The sequence below is a fragment of the Neomonachus schauinslandi genome, chromosome 1, assembly GCF_002201575.2.
Source record: "Neomonachus schauinslandi chromosome 1, ASM220157v2, whole genome shotgun sequence".
NCBI classification, from domain to species: domain Eukaryota; kingdom Metazoa; phylum Chordata; class Mammalia; order Carnivora; family Phocidae; genus Neomonachus; species Neomonachus schauinslandi.
The window spans coordinates 17,193,161-17,211,251 of NC_058403.1; the positions used below are offsets into that span (position 1 = coordinate 17,193,161).

Genomic DNA, 18,091 nt, shown 5'->3' on the forward strand with positions numbered 1-18,091 from the left:
TCTTAACGTCATGATTGGGTGATCACATTTGAAAATAACCACCTCTTTTGCTGTTCCCAGCCCTTAGTATGGCTGTCACGTCTCTCCTGAAGAGCATCCAAACATTCCTCACACTGATCTTCCATTTTATTCCTGTCCAGCTCCTGAAGGGAAGTCACATGGGTCTCTCTCACTGTGCCCTGGTTCCAGCTACCGGAACCAGCTGCCTGTTTCCATGGGTGCTTAAATGTTCTTCGCGTTGACCATGACTCCCGTTATCCTTGAGAGAGTATGCCTCTCCCAGCCAGCTGACAGACTTTCTTCATGGAAAACAAAACATTCCTCCAAAGAGTCTGTCTCTCAGTTGACCCTTAAGCAGCCCATTCCTGACTCACTTTTGCAGATCTGACAAAATTCACATCTTCTTTTAGCTCTTGCTGAGGTGGAACTAAGATTTGTTCATGCTCAGAATGGCAATCTTTTCTGGGTGCCATATAAAAATTTCTTACACGTATCTTTGGCAGCAATTAAGTTACATTGATAAATTAGTAAATTTAGGTAGTATAAAATTCACAATATTATGCCAAGTCACATGCCAAAAGATTCATAAAACTGTACCAAAATATTTTTAAATAAACGGCTTTGCTTATATAATTGAAATCTATAAAAATTAGATGCCTCGCCATTCTGTATGAAAGAAAAAATTGAGGTACTCTGCCGGGTTTCTTAAAGCGAATCTGGTGTTTGCTACATGGCCTGTATTTTAAATCAGAAATCTGAAACTTACCCTCCAAATGAAGTGAAAATCACTTGGATGCTATAATAAAAATTCATCTAGGAGCACCCGGTGGTTCGGTTGGGTAAGCATCTGCCTTCAGCTCAGGTCATGATTCCAGCCCTATGTCAGGCTCCCTGCTCTATAGAGAGTCTGTCTCTCCCTCTCTCTCTCTGTACCTCCCCCCTGCTCATGCTCTCCCTCAATCTCTCGCTCTCTCTCAAATAAATAAATAAAATCTTAAAAATACTCATCTGGAAAGTGCTATGTGTTTAGATACATTTGGAGGAAAAGACTGTTGCTTCATTAAATAAATATGAATATCTTATGAACTAGAATGCAAAATCACATTTTTCTAAAATATAAAACCTGGATTCAAATAAATGTTACGTGGCAGAGGTCGCCTTAGGCCACTTTCCCTCTCTCTTTTCTATGCCACGGAAAAAAACCCAAGTGTGAAATTCCCACACAAATCCCACAATGTTAGCCGATAAAGATTCAACGGTGGAAAAGTTCAAGAAGCATGGAGTGCCTTCTCAACACGTGTTAGATGTACTAAGTAACTTTAAGCCGTTTTGAACAGGGCATGATGAAAGTTTCTGTTTTTTTTCTGAGCTGTGGGTTGCAGGAAAAAAATCAACATACCACCCAAAACTTGGACAAAGTCCTGCCAGTCTTTGGCATGTTATTTGGGATGTACTTCACAAACTCTGATGCACATTTATGCTACTGAGCAAATAAAACGTGAGAGCGGGAGGGTTTCCCATCGAAAACTTGCTAGGCTGGCAAATGCTATTGAAGTAAATAACTGCATAAATACCATAAAAATGTGGAGCTTTGGAAGGTCACCGAGCCCTAGCCACTTAATTTCAGCCACAACAGCAAACAGCTGCTCAGTGGACAATTTTGTTATGAGGTGTTGGTGATTTAACAAGTTGGCCAAAAGTAGTTGGAATGTGGCATGAAAGATTTCATCTCTGTTGAGTTTTACTGTTGCATGCTGGACTTTCTTTTTGTTGTTGTTTTTTTGGCAGAATGGCCAAAAGCCCCTGCCTTTGGCATACAGGAGCCTAAAGAGAATGTATTAATCACTTTTCTGTAGTATTTTATACACCCTTTTTAATGCTTTGTGTATGATTCTATAAAGCTTTACCAAAAAAAAAAAAAAGCAATTAAGGTCTACTTGTCTGCTTTTTTAGAGTCTCTACAAACTACTGTCCTGGAATTTTTTTTTTAATTGGCATTTCAGATTTACTAGTGAATGTCATTTATCCTTAGACTATATGAAAATTAATCTTATATGATAAAAAACAATTTTGATAATAAGAATGTGGTTAGGATACCTAGCTTGATAGACTGGAACTGCAGCGCGGGATTACAGAAACCATGTGTGGTGTGCTGAAGCAGAAACACCCGCCTCGCTGAGTGCTTTTGGACAATGGCTTATCTTTCTAGTATTTGTTTTCTCTTCAAGCTCTAACACTCCATGATGGGCTTCTTGGTGTTTTAGACATTTCTTCAATGTAAATGGGTATGTTTTCAAAATATGTTATTTATTTGTGGGATTAATAAACATGAAGAACTTTCCAAATGAAAGAACTGAAAGGGTGAAAGCAAGCTTACCTTTGCCTGGAATCGGCGAGTTCATAATTTCTTTCTTTTCCCCCCTAGTCATCTCTCAGATAGCTAGCTACCCATTAACGTGGCCAAGAAAATAGAAGTCACTGATATTCAAAAACCATCTATTAAGTGTTTGCAACTTGCAGAACATTGAGTTAAACACAGAGATTTCAACAGTGGATGGAGGAGATGCTCTCTGATCTCATGGGGCTCATGGTTGATCAGAGAAGGCGGAAAATTAGACAAGTAATCAAAATAATATGTAGTGAGGCTATGACATAATCCCACAGTTCCTTGCAAATTCTGGATTCTAAATGAGGCCTGTTTCTACATGTCATTGAGCATGTGTGATCCAGATGGATTATGGGAATGTCCACTCCTTAGTGTAATTTCTCAGTTTTCCCCTGAATGTTCACCCAAAGTGACTGCTCTGACTACACACAGCTGTAATTTCCCTGGGGGTCCAGTCTGTGCATGAGAAGGCAGTTAAAATGGACTCATGTACAGTTTGGGGTGGAGGGAGCCAAGGTGGAAAACCAAGTGCTCATGTAATTGTCATGGATAAGTAGAAATGTGAAATCACCCATGATTGCACTCCTTCTCTTCTCTGCTTTAGGACATCTCCTTGGCCTCTCCCATGATGATTCCAAATTCTGTGAAGAGAACTTTGGTTCCACGGAAGATAAGCGCTTAATGTCTTCCATCCTAACCAGCATCGATGCATCCAAGCCCTGGTCCAAGTGCACCTCAGCCACCATCACAGAATTCCTGGATGATGGCCACGGTACGTGTCATTTAAGACAAGACAGGCTCACTAACAACACTTGGGGGGGGATTATTACCAGTGCTACTTTATGACATCCTCACGAAGCCCAGCATGCCCCCTGAGACAGTGGTTGTTTAGATAGGGTCAGGGAAAGAGCAGAGGGACGGTCTGTTGGTGTATAATGCCAACGTCCTTGGTGGCATTATAGCTATGGTATTTTTGCTTTGGAATTGAAAAGTTCAAAAGAGAAGCACTGTGGGAGACCACACAGAATGCCTAGCCAGTGCTCTGAAAGCCTGGCTTTTATTCCGCCTTTCACCACTAGCTTCCTGTGAGAATGTTGGCAGACATCTTGTTTCCCTGCTATTAATATGACTCTCAGAATTATTTGTTACATGCCTATTATAGGGGTGTGGTTAAAATGTAGGTGACAATTCTGTCGGATCCTCTTTATGGCAACGGAAAACCCGGAAAGGAAGCTCTTTAGATTTGCATTCACTGGAAGAATCTGGCTTCATCCTGACAGCAGATTCTCCTGGAAGTAGAGTGAAAACTGCAGAACAGAAAAAGAAAAATCAATCTGAATAGTGGGAAAACACTTTAAGAACTTCAAAAGAAAATCTTTGGCTTTGTCCGCTAGATACAGTTCAAGAGCATAACCTACTCTATTAAATTCTGCAAATCGAGGATTAGTCCTGTAAATTATATAAAAATACCAAAGAAGTCACGGTTTTTAGAAATAATAAATTCTGACTGTTAAGTAATCTTCAAAACAAACTGTTGCTAATTTCCTAGCATCCCTTGTGACTTGAAACTACTAAAGGCACAGGAGGATAGATTCATTAGAGTTGAAGTGGTTCAACTACACACACCATGTAGTTCAAGTTTCTCATGTTATAGAAATGGACATATTCTCATTCCTCTTTTTTCTCTTAAAATTTGTCTCTTCCCAAAACTGGCGGTTGAACCGAATATGAACAGAAATTTTTGATCATATAATTGTCCATAATTGTCTATAAGATTATCTCAGGTTGTATGGTTTAAAGTTAGCTAAAGAGAGTCTGTGATAGTTGTTTTTCCTAGTTCCACAAGGTTTATGGCCTAATATTTCATAATATCTTAGTGCGGTGGCCACCTTGAACTTTGGCTGTGTAATGTCAAAACAATTGATGAATTCAACTCTTTTCAGACAAAAAAAAGAATTCTGTCACACAGTTCTTTGGTCTCTCGGAGGAAAAATCTGTTCATTAACTCAGTTTTGCTACATTAGTGGTGAACTGGTAATGTTTTAACTACTTTAAACTTTTTTAAAATATCCTGTTCCTGAAAACAATCCATGCCTAGCCTAGTTTACAATTTCCCTCAATATAAACTGTTCTCTGTTTATTGAAAGGATGTCGCAATAGCTCAAAGATTTAGAAAAAAAAAAAATCTAAGAATCAATGTATTAGGCTCTTCCTTTAGACTAATAATAAGTGATAATTTTCTGTGTAGCTCAGTTTACAATGCTGACTTAATGCTGATAAAGTCCTGTAATGGATGTTTACCTAATTATCTCCCTGTCCACATTAATCAAGTCAAGTATCTAATAAAGTCCCTTTGGGGTGGAGCCCTACTCTCCACTCCTAATATTGCTTTTGCTGCCCTTTTTCAGGTTTTCTGAAAATGAAACATTAATATTTTATTTCAGAATCACACATTACACATTCCAAAAGTTTGAGCTAAACTTTGAATCCCTAAATGAATGGATTTAGTTGCTAAGGCAGCAAATACTTATGGCTAAAATGGGACCATTTTTTTTTTCCTGTTCAAGTATTAGGTCAGCTAATTACAATGCTGTGCAGAATTCTGTTCCTTACTGCCATAATTTTGGAATGATTCGTTTATTTCATGTTTGTGGAATTCATGATCTTACTTTTTGTGCAGTAAATGTGCTTTCAGTATTGTATTCATTTCTTAGCATTACTTCTGTATTTGAGTCCACACTCAGCTTTTTAAAACTTTTGCAACAAATTTACATATTTTATACATCTCATTATGTCCATTCCAGAGATCCTCATGGTAGATAACAACCAAAGAACATACATTTAGTAGATGTAGATTTTATTCACTGGCACTAATACAATCTTTTCTGAATTTCCCATGTATATGTTAAATAAATTGATTAAATTAGCAAAATTCTTGGAACAACAAGTTCTTAAGAAGGCTACTTATTAATTAATTCATTTCATCAAGCTTAGACTCTCTCACTTTTGAATATGTTGGTTAGGCAGTCTTGTGTTATAACCAGAACACACACACACACACACACACACACACTGATTTTATCAGTAGCCTATAATGAATAAAGTCATTTCAGAATATGGAGAGCCAAACAAGGCAGTAGAACCAAAGTTAGGGTTAGCAAAGCTCAATTACGCTCAGTTCAAAACAGCACTCAGAGATACTGAAACAGTGGTATGCTTAAGCACTGTCATTTAAATGTGAATTCAAATACTTTAGTAACTTTTGCCCTGCCACCGAAAAACTGACTTAAGTCAGTTTAAGTGAAAGTGTGGTGATAGGAACTACTAAGCTTGATTTTTGAGATGGTTGAGGCTCTGACATTTCATCTTCAGAGCTTAGGAGAGAACCGGGGAGAACATCAAAGTCCTAGAGGAAAGGAAAACAAACAAACACATCTTTCTTGGAAGACTGGACTGATACCAAAAAACCATATGATAAAACCCTTTTACTTTGCTCGTAGGAAATGACTCAGACTTCCATCCTAAGCCCATTCATTCAGAGTTAATAGAAATAGTTCTACTCTTTTTCTGTACTAATTTTCTAGGCCATAACAATTTTAAGCAATGAAAGAGTAATGGCAGAGGGGTCTGGGGGTGCACTTTAGACAGAGAGACCGAGAGCGAGGAGGGATATCATTTGACAATAAGGGAGAAACCAGAAAAGCTGTTACGTGTAGCCCTGAATCACTGAAAGCTCAGAGGTCTGGCTCCTTTTCCCAAAGGGTCAAAAATGGTATCACACCACCATGATCCCTGAAGGTACCTCTGTATTTCCACATGATACCATCATCGATACTCAGAAAAAAACGTGATTTGCAATTATTGAGGAAAATTAAATTGTGACACTAATATAAAGACAGCAAAGCCATTGCTATGGTGAAGGAGATACTCTCACAAAACTTAACACAATTTTTTGATGGGACCTAAAGAGTTCCTTATCTGGAAAATCCATTTATGGCTAATAGCTCATCTGTCTCCCGCTCACCTCTGGCGGCGCTAGAGAAATGAGGTCTTCAAGCACAATTAAATTCAAATCATTTGATTTGTTTTTAAAATTATTACCCATAAGTAGCTGGACATTTGTAGCACTCTCCCACTGCCAAATTTAAATTCATTAATACAGAGTGTTTCCTGATTTAGTTCCAAGAACTATGTAGCAATTCAGTTATGGTTGAAAAGTCAACGTGCACACACTAAAATAACTGTGCTTGCAGATTTGTGATTCAGAAAAGGAGAAGCCATGTCTCAGGGGAAACACCCCCCACCCCACCCCACCCCGCCGCCACCAGCCTTGCCAAGATACTTGTAGACATTCTGCGGTGTTTATACAAGTTAGTTCTAGGCAAGCTGGCGAGGCCTCAGAAATAAAGGTAAGCACTGGCAGGGAAATTGTGCAGTGAAAGCAGGTTATTGAATTTCCTTTCTCAAATGTTAATAACCTTGAAGCCAAGAAAGATAGCCGCGTCCGCTATATCCCTAAGTCCACGGTGCCACGATGAGAAAGGCCGCCTCCCAAACAGGCACAGCTCAAGAACCCTCTTGACACAGACTGCTAAGGAAAATCTAGAGACAACTTTGGAATATTAACGTGCAGCATGTTTAAAGAGCTAAGTTTACATCCATCCCCTAAACACAGAACTTCAGAGATAAAATGCTATTAGAAACCCAGTTCCCTGGGGGCGCCTGGGTGGCTCAGTCGTTAAGCGTCTGCCTTCAGCTCAGGTCATGATCCCAGGGTCCTGGGATCGAGCCCCGCATCTGGCTCCCTGCCCCGCGGGAAGCCTGCTTCTCCCTCTCACACTCCCCTTGCTTGTGTTCCCTCTCTCGCTGTCAAATAAATAAATAAAATCTTTAAAAATAAATAAATAAATAAATAAATAAGAAACCCAGTTCCCTGAATCCTTTGTCTGTGGAGACTATAGGCTGGTAATAAATAAGATCTTAACATTCCGTTTTTAAGGTAGTACTCATGTACTTCAAGGTCCATCATGATAGTATCTCGATTTTCACAGTAAATGTATCCTTTGAAAGAGTCTGCAAATAAGACATATATTTTAAGGACATGGTGACCTGTGTTTTTAAAGAACTATGCTTCATCCTTTAACAAGGAGACTTTTCCATCTAATTTCCTTGGCATTACCTTTGCTAAAAGGGCCCTTAAACCTTGTGACAGTTTCACAAACAGACCCCTTGGATTGCTTTTGGTTCAGCAACCACGCTCTGTACATTTCAATGCCCTTGAGTTTTCTCTGCCACCTGGCCCGTAATGCATCAGTTTCTCTTTTATGTTAGCCGCTCAAATAAAGACCTAAAGAACTTTGAGTTGCCAGGCCAGGGAGATATGGTTGGAAGTAAAAGGGGACAGTTTGTAATGGACGAGTTTCATTAGGAATAGTAATTGATTTCTGATATGCTGTGGATATTTGGGCAGATGCCTAATTTCGTGCCTGTGTACTGAACAGGAAGAGAGGACAGAAATAACCATAGTGTTAGAAACAGAGAAGAAAATATGAAAAGACAAGAGAAGAACTAACTTTGATCTGATAATTTTCATTAATCATGAAAATGAAGGACAAACAGTGCTGGCCGTCAGATACAAAAAAGGCAACGATTTTTCTGTTCCGTTTCCCCGGAGGTCTGGCATGCCTTCCATCACCCTTAGTGCACTCTGTCACAGTGAGGAGACTTCCACTTTCTTTCCTTTGTTTCTCCGTCACACATCATTGCCTTTTACTTTTTAAGTTTTCACCTTTAAGCATTTAACTGAACATGGATGGTAAAAAATATGCATTATGGACACACTTCTCTTGTCTTTCTTTTGGAAACTATCCATTTTTATACATAGGAAACGTTAAAACAAAAGAAAAGAAGGAAGCAGGGAGGAAAAGAAAAAACAAGTTGGCAATTTGTGAAAAAGAACAAGCAGGCAAAATGTTGGCAGCAAAGCCCAGATAGGATTTCAGACTGGGATAAGGTGAAAAATATGTGAACTAGATAGGAAGAAATGGTTGAAAATAAAAGCCAAGCAGATTAAGAAAAGTCAGTAGGAGACTGGCTGCTTTTAGAGCTCGATGCAAATGATACTCAAAGATGGACAGATCTGCCTCTTTGACTCTTCCCCCAAACTATAACATTAAAAAAAAAAAATGGGCAATGTATATCCAATCCACTATTAGATTTTAAATATTTCACACAATGAGATTCAGAATCAGGCTCTAGATTCATTTTTTAATTTTTGTTCCATAGTACAACAATGGAAGGCATTCCATTTGTGAGAGACATCTGTACCTATTTTATTGCAAAAGGACATAATTCAATGTATAGATGAAATTGATAGGCTGTATGTTTCAGGGTAAATAGAAACTAATGCAGCAACAAATCCTGATGAGAACATTGGAATATTAAGTTAATGGCAATTCTGAAATAAATCATTTGATTATAAGCAGGAAGTCATCCCCAGGTGACCTCTAAGGGAAAACCATAGAGCTGAGATACAGTATCTTTCATAGCAAAGCAAATGTGTGATTCATTTTTAAAACTTATACTTTGGACCTGAAACTAATGTAACATCATGGGTCAGCTATATTCAAATCAACAAAAACAGAACAAAACATACTTTGGTATTAAGCTTTTTAAAGAGATGCCACATCTTGAAGTCTCCTTGTTATAAGTTGATTTCAAATTGAATTCTACATTTCTTTCTGCTCATGATGTCCTAATGAGGTAGAATGAGGTCAGTGACTACAAGTCCACAAAGAGGTGGTGAGTTATTTTGGCTCGAGACAAACAAGGTGGACCCATGCTGCATGTACCCACACACTAGACACTTCCCAGCAAATCCTTGGTGACGCAGTCTTAATGGTTCTGTGCTTTTCAGTAAAATAAAAGTTTCTTAAAACAGCACTTTTGAAGAATTGGAGAGCATTCTTGCTGTCTCAGAGATTTGTTTACAGTCTTGTAACATCAGCAGTCTGTCAAGCCTTCCCTGGTTTATACAGTCTTCTTTTTTTGATTTTATGTAACAGTGAAGATAACAGTTCTCATGGAGTTCTCGGTGCCTCATCTTACCCTCTCCTAAACAAAGCTTAGTGAAGGTTTACTGTCATTCTTTCCTATTGACTCGATGTTGATGTTTTTCTTTTAACTCGATGTTTTTCTCCCAAAGTTCTCTTTGGCTGGATACTTACATTTAATGCTTTTTCTGGCTTGCCTTCAGAAGCTTTACCTCTTCAAACATTCTGGCTCAGAAATTAAATAGGAACTCTGCTCTGTATTCATTTTCATATAATGCTTCCATCACAGATTGACAAGTTCTAAGGCATTCACTTTGAAGAAACGAACATAGTTGTGAAAATATTTGCAGTATACTTAAAACATGCTGGCTATTCCATGTCTCGGTGGAAAGTAGGATTGAAATGTGATTTTCTTTTGTTAAGTAAAGAGAATGACTCGAATAGATCTAAATTGTTGAATACGTTGAGCATAGTATCAACTGTCATTGTTTTGTATTTTTCTGGTCACCCTTTATATCTCTTATTTTTACCCTTACAGTGTCACAATGAGAAGAGAAACATTTCACAGAGCTTGAAAATCAGATAGAGAGAGGTTAACTAACTTGGTCAAGAACACTAAGCCACTTAGGGTTTCACCAGAATTAGACTTTAGACTGGGTGTTTCTACCATTAGGCACAGTATCCACCCTTTAAAGGATCCCTCCACACACCTTCCCGGTCAGCAATAAAACAAGAAATCTATCTACATGAGGAGCAGAGGTGAGATGGTATATGATGAGGAAGGCACACCCCTAATAGCTATGTGACCTTGGCTCAGTGACCTATTTTTTTATTTCTCGGTTTCCTTATTTGTAAAATAAGGAAAGTACTAGAATCTGCTGTGTGAAGTTCTTGTGAGGATTAAATAAGTGAATACATTTAAGAAAGGGAGAATAGTGTAAATTGTAACAAATATTTGTTATTTTTAGTACTGTGAATAGTTAATGAGCAAATCCCAAAATCCCAAGTAAACAAAAATGGACAGAAACTGATGGGCAATGTGCATGCTCCCATAGACCCAGAGAAAATTGATGGTGTTAACCACAGGTCAGGGATTCTTAGGGAAGCTTTTGAGGGGAGGGGAGGCACGTATCATCTTCTGAATTTGCATTGCCTGTGTGAGTGCTCACTTCTATTGATACCCCCAACCTCACTCCTTTATACCCCCCGTATTATGTAAAGAGAGCACCAACTTATTTGTGTGACATACTTCGAGCACCCAACAGCTACTAGTTGCATTAAAGAACAGACCCAAACAGCGACAAAGAAGAAGGATTAAAAGATGAGCTTCATCCCCCAAAGATAATGTCTTTTCTTTGCCCACTGCTCCTTTACTCTGTGACTCTTGAATTCTTTATTATATAAGTCTAGAAGAAATACTTCTTCTATTTTCTCCACTTTATTGGGAGACCCTGGGGGGTGGGGGTGGATCTGGGTCATTTTTGTGTTTTCCCAATATCTAGTGTGTTTCCTAGAACATTGTAGGTGTGACCAAATGCTTATTGAGGGCAAGAAGGAATGAGGTCTGGCCTTGTTACTATTTATGGAATTAATGGGGAGGAACTTGGGTGGGCACATGAGGAAGAGAAAAGCTAAAAGTCAAGAAGCCTATAAATAGAGCACACGGATAAACTGTTTCTCAGAGTTGTAAATGCTTATTTACTATTATTGTTGTTGCTGTTGTTGTTATGTCCATTATATTATTTCCTGTAGGTCCATCCCGATTTCTCCTAGTCCCTCAGCACAATGGCTATTTTCACAACTAATTATTACAAAATAATTTTATTTGATCATCCCACTGCCATCATTAGATATGCCCCAGACTACATAGCCCATTGAAAATCTCCGAGTGGGGGCGCCTGGGTGGCTCAGTCGTTAAGAGTCTGCCTTTGGCTCAGGTCATGATCCCAGGGTCCTGGGATCGAGTCCCACATCGGGCTCCCTGCTCGGCGGGAAGCCTCCTTCTCCCTCTCCCACTCCCCCTGCTTGGGTTCCCTCTCTCGCTGTGTCTCTGTAAAATAAATAAAATCTTTAAAAAAAAAAAAAAATCCTGGAGGGGGTTGGTGAACGCAAAGAGGTGCTGCCCTCCCTCCTGGAGGGAGTCCCCCCTCCTTCCCCGGGGGAGTCCCCCATCCAGGGCCTCAGCCTGCAGATCTGTGCGTGCCTGACGCTCCCCCAGCACCTGGAGCACTGCATTTTCAGATCCACGATTTTAGTAACTTGAAACCGAAACAGGGAGCAGTGTTCCATCTCGGTTATTCTTTTAGGTAACTGTTTGCTAGATCTACCACGCAAGCAGATCCTGGGCCCCGAAGAACTGCCGGGACAGACGTACGACGCCACGCAGCAGTGCAACCTGACCTTTGGGCCCGAGTACTCCGTGTGCCCCGGCATGGATGTGTGCGCCCGCCTCTGGTGCGCCGTCGTGCGCCAGGGCCAGATGGTGTGTCTCACCAAGAAGCTGCCAGCCGTGGAGGGGACACCATGTGGGAAAGGGAGGATCTGCCTGCAGGGCAAGTGTGTGGACAAAACCAAGAAAAAATATTATTCAGTAAGTGATTTGCTTGTCACGCAATGCCTGGAGACACGGGATCTGAGGTCCATTCCTGTGACATGTGTGGGTACCATCTCAAGAAGTCTTTCTTTCCCGGGTCAAATATGTTTCCTCGAGAGGCCCAGGCAAAGCATTTGCTGGCTCTCCTCTGAGTTTCAAAGTCCCGAGGAGAGCACTGACACAGGGCACAATGCTCATGTCTTTCAAGACTATCCCACGGGGCGCCTGGGTGGCTCAGACAAAGTTAAGTATCTGCTTCCGGCTCAGGTCATGATCCCGGGGTCCTGGGATCGAGCCCGGCATAGGGCTCCCTGCTTAGCCGGGAACCTGTTTCTCCCTCTGCCTGCCGCTCCCCCTGCTTGTGCTCTCTGTGTCAAATAAAAAATAAAAAATCTTTTAAAAAAAGACTACCCCACAACCGTGCACTCTCAGATACTCTCACAGCAGCCCCAGGAAGTTCTCCACCCAGTCCTTCAGCAAGGTAGTTTATAATATTCTTCCCTCTGGAAGTCTCTCCGCTCCCTGCTACCATGTTTCCAGAATGATAGACCTAGAGTCTTTTATTCCCCCGTGGTGTGGGCGCTCGTGATGTGTGCCTGGGAGTGAGTGCACTTCAATATCTGTCACAGTCCCTCTCTACGGAAAAGGACTCTGGTCTAATGAGGACTGAAGCCCAACTCAGGTCAAATACATTTATGCATGTGACGGAGGGTCTGTCTGATGGGATGTGTGATATCAACAAAGTGATGCAGAACGTCAGCACCAAACAGGGAGAAAAAAATGTAAATAGAACCAACTCTTCCAGGCATCATGCGAAACTTTTAGCATCATTTATTTTGTCAAAGATGAAGGATCAGAGTTGACAGAAAGTTAACTATGGTTCAAGTGGTTAACAGAAATGCACCGTATCAGAAAGTGCAGAGAAACCTGTGTGCTCAGTACTCCCAGGGAAACATTCAGATCCTGGTGCCCCGGGGGGGGGGGGGGCAGCGGGGGGCAGAAGAGATGACTCGCTTAGACTTGGAATTACACTATAATTCCAGAATGTCCAATATCTGTGGCCATGTTCAATTCAGTGAAAATTTATACCTGAATAATATATATTTATATATATATTGTATATTTATTTATACCTGAATATTGAATGCAAGTGATTTCCAAATGTACATTTTGAAAGTTCTTTTTTTCTCCCTCCTGTGTTAAAATGTCTTCTGTTTTCCATTTCAGACATCAAGCCATGGCAGCTGGGGATCCTGGGGGTCCTGGGGCCAATGTTCTCGCTCATGTGGGGGAGGAGTGCAGTTTGCCCATCGGCACTGCAATAACCCCGCACCCAGAAACAGTGGCCGCTACTGCACAGGGAAGAGGGCCATCTACCGCTCCTGCAACGTCATGCCCTGCCCACCAAACGGTACGCTACTCCCAAGTGTCAGCAGCCACCGTGTGCTACGTGTAATTTGTATTCAAGCAGTAATATATAAAGGAGGCTGGAGAAATAACCTGTTAATCGCGCACCACACGGTTCCACCAGTGTGCAAATCAATAACAAATACATGAGTGATTTTTTAAACTATTATTAAAAACAATTAGGTATTTAGAGAGTAGGAAGGAAATAATAGTTGCTTTCAACTCCCGTGTACAGATAAAATCCAATGCTGGTGGTGTGTGAAGAGGGTCTGAAAAATAAAGTTCGCATCTTCTTGTTAAAATTACTTCAATGCACAAGACTATGTCTAAGTTTCAGAATACACAAAGTAATACCATGACATGTTTGTTTTTTAGGTAAATCTTTTCGTCACGAGCAGTGTGAGGCCAAAAATGGGTATCAGTCTGACGCAAAAGGAGTCAAAACGTTTGTGGAATGGGTTCCCAAATATGCAGGCGTCCTGCTGGGGGACGTGTGCAAACTGACCTGCAGAGCTAAGGGCACCGGATACTATGTGGTGTTTTCTCCAAAGGTAATTGCACACCAACTGTCCAGAAACAGTAGACTTCCTTGCGGGAAATTATTTGGTAGAGTAAAGCCGAGAGATACCAAATATCAACAGTCATTATTTATCGGCTGACTAGATTTTGGAGGGGTTTGTTTTCATCTCTATAGTGTCTATGTTTGCAAACCTTATACAAAGAACAAAAATTATTCTGTAAACCAAGTAAATGTTTTAAAAGCTATTTGTTGAAAAGTTGTAACTCTCTGTCAGGGAAGGTGAGGTGCGACCTTCATTTCAAAACTGCCATGGAAACAACTAGAATTTCCTAGGTACATTTGTACAGGAAACTGAAAGCAAGAAAACTTTCTACTTTTCTATCATTTAATTAAGAATTCCTTTGATGATTTATGAAGATAGGTTTCAAGATCATCTTCTCGGACCCAAACCTTTAAATGTCTTGCACCCTTAATATGAATCAATGTCCCTATAGTTATAGACGTTATAATATATGCACATGAAATTATCCCTGATTTTTCACAGGAAAGCATTTTCTAAATTACTAACAGTTTTATTTCTCACAATCAGTGTTATGCAGCAATTTAAAATACTGTTTATCTAATTTGTAAGCAGGTGCTACATTTCAAATCACCTCTGAAAGGGGCCTTCAGATTTGTATGAAATATGACAGAAAAATAAGTTAACGTCCAACTTATGTAATTTTTAAAATACTTTATCTTTTTATTGCAAGATAATACATTTTCATTTAAAAGATATGACAAAGAATAAGAGCAGAAAGATCACCTGGCAGTGCCACCATCTGAAGAGCTGTGAGCCTGTTGGAGTACACCCTACTTTAGTTCACACACATACACACACTCACATACTTACACGCATATGAAAAGAATTGTATATACACAGATACAAAACATATCGGTTTATTTACATATACGACTACGTATGTTATTTATATATACTCACATGCACAAACCACAGGGTCCATATACGTATATGTACTCTTTTATAACTAGCTTTTTAAGTATATACTGATTCCTTTACTCAAAATATATTCAGTGTCTCCCAGTAAGTACTTCCCTCTGAGTTCCCCAGACTCTTTCTCCACTAATTTGTTGGTGTCTATTTCAGCATCTGACAGTTCAGCCCGTGATAGGGAATGCTTTCCAGCCATTAACAAGGTTCTGAATGTCAAGTTCAGATTCTCAAATGTATTACTATAGTAACCGTTATGTCCCAAAGAGGGATCTCGGCGATCTTGAGCCTGCTCATTTTCTGCTCTCCACACAAGTGACAAGTCCCCCAGGCTAAGCGAAATGATTGCTTCTATCGATGTAGAAAGGCAAGAGCGTACCAGGGGGCTGTGCTCTGCATGCAGAAAGCAAGGCGTATTTGGAATTAAGCTCAAGGGAGAAAAGGCATAACCCAGATTTATCCCGGATCTGCTACTGCCAAGACATCAAGGATTTTTCAGTTAGATACTCTGGGGCAGGGGCGCCTGGGTGGCTCAGATGATTAGGCGTCTGCCTTCGGCTCAGGTCATGATCCCAGGGTTCTGGGATCGAGCCCCGTATTGGGATCCCAGTTAGGTGGGGAGCCTGCTTCTCCCTCTCCTTCACTGCTCCCCCTGCTTGTGCTCTCTCGATCTGTCAAAGAAATAAATCTAAAAAAAAAAAAATCTTAAAAAAACAAAAAAGATACTCAGGGCACTATGGTTTGGGGTTGGTCGTCTATTTTTCGATGCACTATCCCAGTCAAACACAAAACTCCACGTATTAGAACTTGCTGTTTTACCATGGACACCAAGTACCTGTGCACAGATATCTTCCCACCGCTCATGGGGTCCTTGTTATGCAGGTGACGGATGGGACTGAATGCAGGCCGTACAGTAACTCCGTGTGCGTCCGGGGCAAGTGCGTCCGCACTGGCTGTGATGGTATCATCGGCTCGAAGCTGCAGTATGACAAGTGTGCTGTGTGTGGGGGAGACAACTCCAGTTGCACAAAGGTGGTTGGAACTTTCAATAAAAAAAGGTAAGGTGATAAATCGTTGCCCTGACAGGAATCAAACAAAGCTTTAGACTTGTGCGACTGAAGAAGGGGCCTCGTGTTACATCACAAGCTGTCTGTGGGAGGTGGTCCAGCATGGCCCTAGTAACGTATCATACATTGAGAACCAAGGTGGGGCGGGGAGGGGGGGTTGGCGGGAGAGTAAGTTCTGGTTGCAGAGTGCAAACTCTCAGCCCCTCTGGAAGCAGATACACTGCAATGGCCCTGAGGTCAAGATCTTGCAGTGTGCAAACACTGAAAAGAAAAAGGCTGTGACTGGGGCACCTGGGTGGCTTGGTCGGTTAAGCATCTGCCTTCGGCTCAGGTCATGATCTCGAGGTCCTGGGATCGAACCCCGCATCGGGCTCCCCGCTCAGCGGGGAGCCTGCTTCTCCCTTTGTGCACACTCTCTTTCTCTCTCTGAAATAAATAAATAAAAATCTTTAAAAAGAAAAAAGCTGTGACATCCCCACTAGCAATCTCTGGCAGATCTATTATTCCTGAAACATTTAGGGAAGGATGGCCAGTTTCCATCATAATTATTTCATTTTACAGACAAATGTTGACTAGGCTGTATTTTTCTTGAGGAGACATCTCTCATTGCAAAATGTAAGTTAGTGGCAGGGGTGTAGACAATAATATCATTTTATAATGACCTCTCCTGGTTTGTATCTACTGTATAAAGAATATACATACAGTAATGTCTGCTGCTTCTTATGGGCCTTGATTATGCTTTCGTTTTAAATATGTAAGTTTATAAAGTACCAGTTTCTGGAATTAAATATTTTTTGCCCAAGTGCAAGTGAGGGGAGGGGCAAAGGGAGAGAATCTTCAAGCAGACTCCCCATGGAGCCTGACCCAGCGCTCCACATGGGGCGCAATCCCATGACCCATGAGATCATGCCCTGAGTCGAAACCAAGAATCGGTCACTTAACTGAATGAGCCACTCAGGCACCCCTGGCGTTAAATATTATGTTATCAGTGAGGATGAGGGAGCCAGCTAAAGTGTCTGCTGGAATGCAGGATTGTCTTTTTTCTTCACCAAACCACTCTTATGCTGAGTGGTATTGGTCCAGCACCCCCATATTCTTAATGTATGTGTTATGTTGTCTTTAACTGGAGGGTAATATGCAAACCATATTAACAGTAAGGATTTATTAAGACAATCGCATGCCATGTTATTGTGGAAAACTGGAAATTATCCTTGATATAATAAAAAAATGGTATGGCTGGAGAATTTATTCTGAGTTTAAATATGCATTACTAATCCTATTTTCTAGTGATTTAGTAATTATTCATCCAATTGTATTGAGCTATCTTCATAAAATACCCCACAAGTCGATCATATACTGCATTTTTATATATTGCAAATGTGCAAGACACCTTAGAAATGATGAAGTCTGCCTTATTGTTTTACAAATGAAGAAACTGGGACTCTGAAAGTTTAGGGCTTATCTAATTTTGCATGGCTGATGAATGCCAAAGCAAAGCTATACCTTAGGTCATAAGAAGGAAAAAAAAAAAAAAAAAAACAAGGAAAGAAGGAAGGAAGAGGAAGAAATTCAGGAATCGAATAGGAAATAAAATACCTTATGTACTAATAAAATGTGCTGTATATTCTTCCTTCATAAACTTATAAGCCATAAAAAGTGGCTATTTATTTATTAAAAATAAATACTAAATTTGGCATTTTGTTTTTTGGATTGGCAACCAATATCTGCACATGTGTTGTCCCATAAAAAGATGAAGGAATTCCTGATAGTGACAAGCGGTGGGCAACCCGATAGCTTGCAAACGGATTTGACCAAGATTATATTGTGTGGTACAAATGATCTGTTTAACTTTTCCAAATAAATTACCTTGGCCTACTGTGATGTATAAAAAAGGACATTGATCTTGGAGCTGAGATCTTTGTCATCGAGATCTGTATGATCTCTCAAGAGTCACTTCATTTTCTTTTTTTTTTTACTATCAGAATTCTTGAGAGTCGAATGGAATTAATAGTAATTTTCTTGCAAGTTAATATTGCTGTGAGGATCCAGTGAGATCATGCATATTAAAATATTTC

The 18,091-nt window shown here is 40.3% G+C and overlaps 1 protein-coding gene across 1 annotated transcript in view; it reads left to right on the forward strand.

Moving 5' to 3' along the window:
- ADAMTS5 (ADAM metallopeptidase with thrombospondin type 1 motif 5) overlaps positions 1-18,091 on the forward strand; it is a 41,495-nt gene that overhangs the window by 20,387 nt on the left and 3,017 nt on the right. Inside the window, exons 3-7 of the mRNA XM_021678038.1 lie at positions 2,991-3,158; positions 11,745-12,028; positions 13,259-13,442; positions 13,814-13,989; positions 15,832-16,007. Coding sequence (XP_021533713.1) covers positions 2,991-3,158; positions 11,745-12,028; positions 13,259-13,442; positions 13,814-13,989; positions 15,832-16,007 — 988 coding nt within the window. The remainder of the gene's footprint in view (positions 1-2,990; positions 3,159-11,744; positions 12,029-13,258; positions 13,443-13,813; positions 13,990-15,831; positions 16,008-18,091) is intronic.